The sequence below is a fragment of the Kwoniella dendrophila genome, chromosome 2 (genome assembly GCF_036810415.1).
Source record: "Kwoniella dendrophila CBS 6074 chromosome 2, complete sequence".
NCBI lineage: Eukaryota > Fungi > Basidiomycota > Tremellomycetes > Tremellales > Cryptococcaceae > Kwoniella > Kwoniella dendrophila.
Genome location: NC_089477.1, coordinates 1689191 through 1700873, shown reverse-complemented (window position 1 = coordinate 1700873; position 11683 = coordinate 1689191). Strand labels below are relative to the sequence as shown.

Genomic DNA, 11683 nt, shown 5'->3' with positions numbered 1-11683 from the left:
TCAGCATTGACAATCTACTATCATCAGGTACTTCCGCTCGATCACTTGTTCATGATTTTATGATTGAAGAAACGTCTCGACCTAAAATACTTTAATCATGTTTATGCATATGGATGAATCAAAGAATACTGATACATGATACCCTTATCTTCTAACCTGAAAATCTAATATGTCAAACATGTTACAAGTACAATCTATAATAACATGACATAGTCAGTTGAACCACTTGTACTGCACAGAATAAACAGGAAGTATATGGATGACTCACGATGGATTGAAAACTACTGTATTAGGTCTTTCTAATAATTCCATACTCTTACCGAATTTTTCTTCTAATTCAGTATTACCAATAGCATGTGCAGCTTGACCCATTTGTCTGATTAATTCTTGTAATCTTCTAAAACATCTAATGATTGATCCCTCAAAGATATCGGTCAACTATTCATATATCCAATGTCGTATAAAGACAACAGCATTAGCTTTATCTGATATATTACTAAAAGTCGGTGAGAGTATGGAAATGAGCGATACTTACATTACAGATATCACTAAATTTAGCACCTTTACACCATTGTAAAACAGCATCCATCATTTCAACTTTGAAACTCTGTACATATTCATCTTCAACTAATGCTATACCAGATTCATTGGAGATTTTGGCTATTCTTCTCGCAGTTTCTTGTAAAACACGTAAAGGTGATGCTAATTCTTCTTTCAAGCGTACTTTTGCTTCGGACTATAATCATCAATGGGTAGTTGTGATTTCGTTAGCGTTTCTGAACCGACTGATCAACGAAAAGCGAGATTTACTAAACCTACTTTTTCTTGGAACACAAAACAACTCAATAGCGCTGCACATTGTTCTGGCGTTAAATCGTTGAAAGTACCACCAAACATCATTTCAGTCAACATCAATTCATCACCTGTTGAAATTTCACATGCGACTCTCCCTTTCATCTCAACTACATCTTCTGACGTAGTAAATCCTAATCTTCGCAAAACTCTTTTACGTGATTTCAATTCTTCTAGTTGTAATATATCATGAACAGAATTGATCTTTCGTTTTAGATTTTTGACATTTTCGATTGATTCTTGTTTTTTATCATATAGATCATATAATTGAGGTAATTTCTTAGATTTCGTTATCGGAAGTGATGTCAATTTTTGCTCCAATATAGCGATTTTCTACAATCGAACGAATATGCGGTCATATTAGCTTGATACAGTGATTTCTGTGATGATCGATTAACTCACCTTGACCAATTCTTTGAAACTCTTATCCTCAATACCCATACTCTTGATAGGATCTAAAAGGGGTGGCCCATCTTTCATTCTTTTCTTGATTTCGCCAACAGCTTTGAAAGCTGTGTTCTTCTCCGACTGACCTCTCAAGTCTTTAGGCAAGCTGATTCTGTACTGAGATATAGCTTGGACAGTTGTGAGGGAACATGCTATTATAGCTACTTCACCCTGGTCATTTGCAGTAGGCGGTATGAGGGCTGAAGAAGATCGGTCTTTAGGATTTCCCGAGGTACCTGATGCGACTCTGGTGAGTACATCCACAACATACTGCTTCTGAGGTGGATCAGATTCAGTAAATATTGGTGCTCGGCCCTGTAAGATACGTCAGTCTGTTGACAATCGCTTTCATAGAAAACACACTCAGAAAACTCACTCTTGGATTGACAACCTTGTTATATGCTACGACCACACACCAACCGAAATCTTTATCACAATCCTTGATCTCAACTAATCTACCAGCTTGTAAGAATTTCAAACTATAGGAAGGATGTGATATAACAGCTTGGAAATCTTGACCTTTCTCTTTCAACTGCTGTCGTAACTCGTAGTACTCTTTAATCTCATCTTCTTGCTCAACCACTATAGCATCTCTGGTTTCTTCTGCTTCTTTCAGCTCTATTGACGAGGATAACAATAAAAGATTAGTAAGGGTTTTTTGCATGTAATTTGTGGCTCTTTTTGGTGGAAAAGCTAAACTCACGTTTCTCCAGTACAGGTACACTCATACTATTTTGGAATTGGAAGAAACACCTTTCCAACATATATTCAGGACTAACACCTTCTACTCTCATTAAATTGATAATCATATTATAACCTAAATGGAAAGCTGAATCTAATCTATCTGCTTGACCTTTGACCATACCTTTTGCTGCATCAGGTTCGATTTTTTCATCACACATCATAATTACAATACCTCTGGCATCTAAACCTCTTCGACCTGCTCTACCTGACATTTGTATATATTCCTGAACAATAATTGTAGATTAGCTTTAATCATGTCAAAGAAGAAAGGGAATCGTGATAAATGGACTTACACCACCTGATAAATTTCTAAAATCTTTACCATCGAATTTTCTAACTGAAGTGAAAACAACAGTTTTTGCAGGCATATTCAAACCAATTGAGAAAGTTTCCGTAGCAAATAAAGCTTTAATCAAACCTTCTTGGAATAGAATTTCAATTACTTCTTTTAAGATTGGTAATAAACCACCATGATGGATTCCAATACCTCTTTTCAATAAAGGTAAAATACCTTCAATTTGTGATAATTTTTTATCATCTTCAGATAATCCAGATATAGCATTTTCAAATACTTGTTGTATAGTTTCTTGTTCATCTTTTGAATTGAAATCAAATTTTTGCATTTGCATTGCTAAATCTTCACATTCTCTTTTCGAAAATGCGAATATTATAACTGGATTTAAATTTCTTCTCATGATTAATGTAACGATTTTGTAGATATCTGATTTTTCCCCTGTTTGTTCAAGCATGAAATATGATGTCAGCTATAGTTGAATTATCATCGAGAATACATTATGTATATGTTTAGCTTACCCTTCATAGCTCCACCCTTTCTAGTCTTATTACCTTTTCTACCTTTACCGCTATTTGGATCAGCTGAATCTTCACCTTGTCCAGCAGCTAAAGCAGCCATAGCTTTTTGGAAATTATCTTCTCTGAAATTACTTCTTTCATCAACTACCAGATAAATACCTTCTGATCCAGCTGGGAAAAGATAATGCTGTAAAGGAGTTGGACGGAAATCTGTATACACTACGTGACATGGCTGTTCATGTGTTGATGTGATCCATTCTGCAAATTCCATTGAATTGGGTATAGTAGCTGATAAGAAAACGTATCGGACTGTATGCGGAAGTAAAATAATAGTTTCTTCCCAGACTACACCTCGTTCTGGATTTAATACGGTAAGATTAGCAATTCGAACGCAATGAGATGAACACGAATGCTGGTGTATGATACATGTAATCACCTTTATCTCTCATATAGTGAACCTCATCAAAGATAACCCAAGCTACTTCTCTCATTACTTCTGAACCTCTATACAACATTGAACGTAGAATTTCTGTCGTCATAACCAAACAGGACGCTGTGGGGTTTATCGTTACATCTCCAGTCATTAATCCAACATCACCAAAAGTCTCTAAAAATTCTCTATATTTTTGATTCGATAAAGCCTATGAGGTTAATCAAAGCCATCGTCTGTAAGCTTTCTTGTCCCGTTAGGAGAGGGGTAGGTCGAAAGCTTACCTTGATTGGGGAAGTATAAACTACTCTTCTACCTTCTTTCAAACAAGTTGCAATAGCAAATTCAGCTACTACAGTTTTACCTGCAGAAGTATGCGCAGAAACCAAAACTGATTCATTACGTTCAATACATGATGTTGAAACAAATTGAAATGGATCTAAAGTGAATTTATATTCTCTTGCAGGAGGATCATTTCTTTTATGTTGTGAAATTGGTATATATGGATAATTTGGTGGTACTGCAACTTGATGACGAACCTAGTCGTAATACATCATCGACGACCAATAAGTAAGCTATCATACCAGGCTCAAGATGTGTGGAGATATTGACTCACTTGATGTACTAATTTCATTTTACCTTCTTCACCTGTTCCAGGTACACCCCCATCAAGACCTTTTGAAGCTTCCACTTCTCTTTCAGCTTCAGTTTCAAATTCATCCGCTTTAACTACTTGTACACCTTCAACATCTTGTCCATTTTCAGTTTGACCTTCTAGTACTTCGTTTGGATCCACTTTTACTGAATTAGATGATGGTCCAGAACCAGAATCTAACATGTCCATAGCATCTCCACCTGCTTGACCAGTTTCATCTTCTTCTATATCTTCATCATCAATCTCTTCTATTTTAGCTGATTTAATCGGTCGATCGGATGTTTCATCGACACTACGTTCCTTGACATTTCTCTTTCGTTGTTTCTTTGTTTTCGAAGGTGTAGATGGTCCGGCAGCTGGATTATTGATATCATCTTTTGGCGCCATTCTGAACGAACTCTTAAATCACCTACAGATATGGTGACCAAGCGAATGGATCAAGCTATAAATTATGAAGATATCCTCTTTACTACTGCACTAATTAATATCTGTCAACTTTCACAACGCAAATAATCGTATGAATTATGATTATCACGTGACCTCATAGTTGTTAAGCGGAATTAAATTAATTAAATAATGAAGTAGTAACGGATAAATTCGGTGAAAAGTGAAAATGTAATAATATAATGTATAATTGCCACCACTGTACGATCAAAAGTCAGCCGAGCACAAGATGAGCTTGAGATTGTACAAAAAAACTTGTTCTTCGTCATTCCGTGATTTTCATTGCTTGTTCAAAACATCAAATACTGCTATTAGATTACCCTCAGTCTCTAAATTATCACATCAAGCCTAACATAACTTGGTCGAGAGAATCTTATCAAGCAAACATGTCATTCTTATCAGGATTATTTGGAGGATCATCTTCATCTTCTAAACCAGTTGAATCAGAATTCGAATCTGAAAAATCAGCTTCAGCAGAATTATTCAATTCAACTACATTCAGATCAAACGCTTCACCATCATCATCATCATCTTCTTCTTCATCTGCATCATCTTCATCTTTACCTCAGCCTCCATCAGCTTCAGCACCTTTACCGGCTCAAGCCGCACCTACAGCTTTAGATGCATTTGGTGGAGGAGCATTCGATCCATCTAGACTACATCCTTTAGCTGGATTAACAAGTGGTGATTTAGATTTATTAGAATTAGATGAAGATAAATTAAATTCAATTGAAGGTTCTGCTTCTGTTTTACCTTCAAGAGGTTGGACAGATGATTTGTGTGTTGGTACAGGTACAACATATTTATCAGGTTAGTGATTTATTTCTCAATTGGTTAATATATCACTTGTGTTGTTATCGTACAAGGAATTAAAACTTCACTTGACTTGTTTCTATCCTTGATACTAACTATGATCTGAATTATCACAAAAATAGGTCTCGTTATTGGTGGTATGTGGGGTGCAAAAGAAGGTTTAAGTAGACCATTAGGTAATAATCCTTCGATGAAATTGAGAATCAATAGTATCTTGAACGGTTGTACAAGAAGAGGTAGTTTCACTGGAAATTCATTAGGTGTATTGGGTAAGTCTAAACTGCACTTCCAGATTTGGTAACCTTTCCAAATCTCGTCAAAATACCTTATATACCATTATATGGAACTGACAAACGTTTTCGCTTTCTTTGCTCTTCTTTAGCTATCTTCTATAATCTCGCCAATTCATCTTTAGATAGTATAAGGGGTAGACACGATACCTATAATGTTTTAGGTGCTGCTGCTTTGAGTGGAGCAATTTTTAAATCTACTGGTAGGTTGTCTGCTTAGCTCGAAGTTTCAAGCGATAATTGGAAGTATACTAATTTCTCATTGTTGTGTAGCCGGTGTAAGACCAGCTTTAGTAGGTGCCAGTATTATGACTGCTGCTGCAGGTGCTTGGTCAGCTTTCAAGAACACTGTATAAGCGCAATCAACCAAATATCACAATCAAAATCACAAAAAGGCACTTTAGAGAGAGAGAGGTCGGTTCATTAGATTAGATGAATGAGGACCGCGAAGTGATTGTTGCATATAATAAGTCATTTCACGTAGGAGAAGGAATAGAAGTAACGTTAAAATTAAAATATACCCAATATCATTACAAGGCGTAGAATCGCATGAAATCGATCACGATTCTTAATTTTCATGTCAGATAATCAATAATTCACATATTTTTCGGGATCTGTTATCATATTTTATTAAATCAATTTTTATGCAACAAACCACTATTCATTTTCAATTACAGAATTGGACAGCTCCAATTTGTTCCTTCGTAGCAGGAGTGCAATTGATTGAAGCATACATTGACGATACATACAAGTGTTATATGACTGTAGTATTGAATGAGTTTTTCGAAACAAAACAACAAACAGTACGAGTACGATTATATCCTAAAAATTACTTCCACCTTCGAATCTTTTCAAAAGATCCATAGCACTTGGGGTAGAAGGTGTTTTTGGTTTATCTTTCTCTTTATCTTTTCCAGATGCACTTCTCCCTAAAATTTGATTTTGAGAGGTATCATCAGCATTCTCTGTATCTTTAGGCGTTAAAGAAGATTTACGTCCAATTGTAAAACCTCTAATCAATTTACTTGCTGTTGATGTTGAACTTGATCCTGTATCTTTATCTTTTTCTTTTTGAGTTGAAGTTGACGATATGAAACCAGATCCAGTGCCAAGAGCGGTGAAAGGTGATGGAGGCTGATCTTGCATGTTTGTTGATGTGGAGGTAGGAGAAAACGAAGGGAAGAATCTATTACTAGTACTTGAACCTCTTCTACTTTTATTACCACTACCTTCAATCGAACCCAATCCTAAGGGAGACGGTCTAAGTGGTTGATCAGGTGGAGGAGAAAATGACTGTAGTCCTAAGCCTGGATTTAAGCTTGAATTACTTTCTTTCCTCTTCACAATTTTCATTGTTCCCTCGGTATTTAAACTTGAACCATCATTATTATTTGCATTATTGTCGGAAGAATTATTGGTTGCCATGGCAGGAGCCAAAGTTGATTTTCCGCCAGTTGTAGGGCCGATCGATATCCCTTTTGGGAATGAAGATGATGTAGCTGATGAGGAAGCTACACTACTTGGTCTGGCATATGAACCGGGAATCAAGTTCTCTCTGTCCTTTTCACGTGAAGGTGGTGAAACAGGAGTTGTACCTCGACTGGGTAATCTACTATGAGACTTCCGAGGTATAGGTTGTGCAGAAGTGGAAGTGGGGTCGCTCGGTGAAGGTGCGGTTTTCGTTGCGATGGGCGAAGAATTGGGTACTGGGGGTAGTTTAGTCGAAGTCGAAGTCGATAAGCCAGTTTCGGTCTCCACGGTGTCTAGATCGTTAGTCTTGCTTGGGGTTTCGAGAACTCCCTTTGGCTCCTTTTGCGAGGATTGTGGAGCCACAATTCCAGTTTGTTGCTGGACATCAGTGCTATTCTCTACTTCAGGTGAATCATGAATTGCTCCCGATTCCTTGACTGGCAACTGATCAGGTGTAGTGACCTTTTCAGTCATATTAGTCATTGGTGGGAAGTAGCCACTCCCTGATCTAGGCCTATTCGATCTGGGTGTTTTGAAAGGTGAGACACTATCAATTCCTGATGTAGGTTCTGGTATACCAGGCGTTGGACCAGGAGTTTTATGTGTGGACGAAAGTATCTGCGATATTGACGCATCTTTGTCTGCATTCGGTTGTAATGATGTTGAGGTTGATCTTCGCGACGGTCGTATAGCGTGGGGATTGTACTCTTCTACATGGTGTGTATAATAGCGTAAGCCATCCGCTAGACCAAAGGGATTCGTCTCTATAGACTATCGATAAGGCCCTTATTAGCTCCACCGTCAATCTGCGAAGCACTTGGCATCGAGTACTCACATCACCACCGCTAGCGATAGCTTCTTCCGTTTTGACGATCCTAGCTATAATCCATTCACGGGTTTTGGTCTGTTCTTGCATTGCATCGGATACTTTCAGGAAATTATGAGGTGCAGAAACTGTTTAGACGAGCTTTAGTGTAATCGCCATGTAAAGAAGATATTGGAAACTTACCATTGAATGCAGCCCAAGACCTAGCTGCGGCATTACGAGTAGGTAAAAACAAAGCCTAAACGGATGTGTGAGTTTGATCGCTTGAATTTAGCAAAGAGGGGATCACTCACTAAATCACCTTTAGCAAAATTCACAAAACTGATTTTACTTTTCGCTAAATCTCTAAACTGTCTACAACTTTTGGACCACTTTTTCACTAGTCCAATAGTCTTAGTAACAGCTTCTGAGAACGCTACGAGATCAAAATTTTGTGCTGTTTCCAACGATCTAACTAAAACTGATTCACGCAATTCTCCATTGTTACTATTAGAATTGGAAGAGATAGAATGCGATAACGGTAAATTCGTCATTGCACTTTGTGACTTTGATGCTGAAGATAAGATGTTTGAACTGCTATGTCCGATAAATTGTGAATGTGAAGTATTGTTCCCAGTACCTGCGCCAACTCCGGAAATAGTCGTTGAATTATTGATTGCTGTAAATAATCTTGAACAAATTTCGTGGTATTTCGTGACTAATGCAATTGAATCTTTCGATATATCTGTTTGATGACTACGTTCTTGTGTCATTGCTGTTGCAGAATCTTTTGCCATAGCTAATTCATCGATTAAAACAGTTTCTTTCCTTTGTACCTCTCTCAATTGAGCTTTAGTGAAGCTTAATTCAGCTTTTAATCCATCTACTTGTCTTATATGTGTATTCTTGAGCGAATTCAACTTTTCATCTAATTCATTCTTCCTGTCTTCCAGTTGTTTAGTTAACGTGAAATTTTGATGTTCTAATACAGCTCGATCACCATCCGTTTCAGCTATATGATCTCTCATCATCCTTTCAGCTTCTGCAGATTGATTTTTCAAGGCGACATCCCTATCCGATTGAGCTTCAGACAACTGTTGAGTGGTAGCCTCCAATTCAGCTCGAACACCTGCAAGCTGAGATTCCAAGTTTTGAGCCTCAAGTTGAGCATCACCTAAGTTCTGCAAAGATCGTGTACGTTCTTCTTGCAACTCTTGAAGCTGGCTTATCAAGGTTTGTTCGGCACTCTTTAGACCATCAACATCAAGTAAGGCTTCTTGTAGGCGAACACCAAGATCAGTAGCGCGATCTTTCTCTTGCGTAAATTCAGCTTGTAAACCTTTGATAAACTCCGTCGGATCTTCCTGTTCCCTATATTTTTCTTCTTGTTCCTTTGATCTCACCTCAAGTTCTGCAGATAATGCCTGTCTGGCTAGCATCTCCTCACTCAAGTCATTGCGTAATCGGACCAATTCATCTTGCAGTTCCGCTTGTCGATTCTGAGAGGCTTCTAAACGCTGCTGATATTGTTCCTCTAATTCCCGTAGTTGAGTTTGATGTGCTTCCTCATTTTCCTTCAGGCGTTTCTCTTGTTCCGCTTTTTCTTGATTAGCGGCACGAAGTTGTGTCGATAGATTGAGTGTCATACGAGAGTTACTGGCAGAGCGAGGTTTATCGCGATTGGCTAAAACTGGAAATACGATCCAGTCAGCTTCCGCTTACAAACAGTAACAATATACGAAACTGACCTGATCTTTGAATCATTCGATCTAACTCTTCACTCGAGAAATCGATCATTCCTATCAAGCTCTGTATACTAGCCTGCAAAGTATCAAGATAATTCTCATCCCCTTCTTCCAACGAAGCCATGACCTCTTCATCCGATTTCAGGCTTTCAACCCAGAGCACCAATTCTGTGTGTATAAGACAACATCAGTTATAGTTCACTACAAAAAAAGCAGATCAAACAACTGACTTTCAATTTCCTCCTGGCCGAACTTTACTGCGTTCAAGGAATCGATCCCTGTGATCACTGAGAAATCTATTCTGGGACCGCCCTCGTCCAGTCCCACCACTCCAAATGGTAACTGAGTGATCATATCACTTTGAACTTGTTCTCTCCTAGTCTTCTCCGTCGAAGTGAATCTAGCCAGCGTCTCGGATAATCGCAAAGTCCATTCCAGTAATAATCTAGAGTACTCTTTCCGCCGTACAACTTCGGCAACTACAGTTGCATAGGCAAAGGGTAATTGACGCAAACGATGAAGATGTGGAAAAGCCACCTTGTCTCGAAGATCCGCATCCAGTGCAGCTAGGGGACCTATCAATTGGGTTATTTGGGATTGAAAATCGGCTACTTGACGAAGATGTAAATGAATATCTAGGGTAAAATCGTTCTATGAATCGTATGTTAGCTTCCCGTGTCAAAGAGCGATATCCAGCTTACCTTGACTCCTGTCAATGCCATCAAGTCATCTCGCATTGCTTGATCTAATTCAACCAGATCTACAAGAAAGGTATCAGGTATATTCTATGCTACGATCTCATAAAGCTTGACCCACCTTGAGCTACATCTTCCGCTCCGCTACCTAGCAGCTCACTCAGCTGGTTTATAGCAACTTCCAACCTGGCTAGGCCCTCGGCGAATTCCCTTCCGACGGCCTGGGAATGCTCATGAAAGCCTTTAGTTTCAGCTTCAGAATGCAATGCTAATTCATCTAGTTGACCAGCAAGCTGATTATACCTTTCTACATGTTCCTCTGAGTCATATACTATGATTAGCTAAACATTACAAATATACGATAAGAGAGTGAGTACCCACCATGAGCAGTCCTACAACTGTCTCTGACTTGTTCCATCTTTCTTTTATTCACGAAATCGCCTATCGTTTTAATCCTCTCATCACCTTCCGTATCTTTCTTCTTCCTCAGTAATGCAGGATTTATTGATAATTTCGGAAGAAGAACCATATCTACCTTGGCACCTTTTATTAGACTTTCTTCATTCTGTAATTCTTTTTCTGCTCTCGTAGAGAACCTCTGGAATTCGTTGATCAAAGGCTGAAGGTGATGTGATAAATTCGAATAAGCTATTTCTAATGCTCGAGATTGTGCTTGATATAGTGATTGCAAGTGGGACAAGTGATCGTGGGCAACGAGAAATGGATGTTGTATATGAGCCAGGGATCCTACTTGATTGACTATATGGTTATACATATCAGTACTCCATCGATTGTGCTTATGCTTCGGGCACTGAATAGAGGAAAAGAAAGGAAGGATATGAAACCATTTACATACGATCTAGAGGAGGTGGAAGTATCACATCTTCCTGAAACTGAGTAGCCCATTGCTCAGCATCCGACCAGAACGTCTCTCGATTGAATAGATACAATTTCAGTCTTTGAGCCTAAGCATATTCGTTATACTTATCAGCGTGATTCATCAGTGGGTAAAGCCCTGATCATGGAGAAGCACTAACAGCAGAAGGAGAACTTGGTCCGGCTGTATTCCAAGCTTCTTCCAGGATATCCATCTTCAATTCTCTGCCATCTTCCATGAACAGCAGTATGTTGTTCGAGGTAACTCCGACAAGATTACTTATATCTTCCAATAACGTTTCCAAGCTGAAGAAGAAGAAAGATCAGCTTAGTGGCAATGATCCTGCTATTGTGATGAGCACTTACTTGTCATATTCCTCTAACTGCCTATCCAAGAGGTATAAACCCCCATCTGATGCTTGTTGTATGTCCATCTTAGGTATTCCTTGCTCCGATTCAAGCACGCAAGTATGTTTGATTGTGTGCCTCTATTCGATGCGAGGTTCCGTTGAGATATGAGGAAGATGAACAACCAGATAATGAGTGCCTCGGCCGGCCAAGTAAGCTCATTAATCAATTCCCATCAACATCAATTAATCATATT

General features: G+C 38.6%; 3 protein-coding genes across 3 annotated transcripts; 1 reads left to right on the top strand and 2 right to left on the bottom strand.

Moving 5' to 3' along the window:
• Nucleotides 1-264: 264 nt before the first annotated feature.
• L201_002041 (uncharacterized protein) lies at nt 265-4328 on the bottom strand (the record flags this gene model as incomplete). Its single annotated transcript, XM_066217821.1, has 11 exons — nt 265-438; nt 536-736; nt 820-1185; nt 1255-1614; nt 1676-1917; nt 2003-2267; nt 2337-2776; nt 2857-3213; nt 3293-3497; nt 3571-3825; nt 3903-4328. The coding sequence occupies 11 exons, from the start codon at nt 4326-4328 to the stop codon at nt 265-267; spliced, it is 3291 nt and encodes a 1096-aa protein (XP_066073918.1).
• A 443-nt stretch (nt 4329-4771) lies between these two features.
• L201_002040 (uncharacterized protein) lies at nt 4772-5844 on the top strand (the record flags this gene model as incomplete). The annotated part of the gene is made up of 4 exons (XM_066217820.1): nt 4772-5195; nt 5321-5467; nt 5581-5691; nt 5762-5844. The coding sequence occupies 4 exons, from the start codon at nt 4772-4774 to the stop codon at nt 5842-5844; spliced, it is 765 nt and encodes a 254-aa protein (XP_066073917.1).
• Nucleotides 5845-6310: 466 nt separating this feature from the next.
• Nucleotides 6311-11513, bottom strand: L201_002039 (uncharacterized protein; the record flags this gene model as incomplete). The annotated part of the gene is made up of 12 exons (XM_066217819.1): nt 6311-7729; nt 7794-7912; nt 7968-8022; nt 8078-9453; nt 9512-9676; nt 9739-10159; nt 10210-10268; nt 10325-10522; nt 10585-10962; nt 11060-11168; nt 11241-11385; nt 11446-11513. 12 exons carry the CDS (start codon nt 11511-11513, stop codon nt 6311-6313), a joined length of 4512 nt encoding a protein of 1503 aa, XP_066073916.1.
• Between the last annotated feature and the right edge of the window lie 170 nt (nt 11514-11683).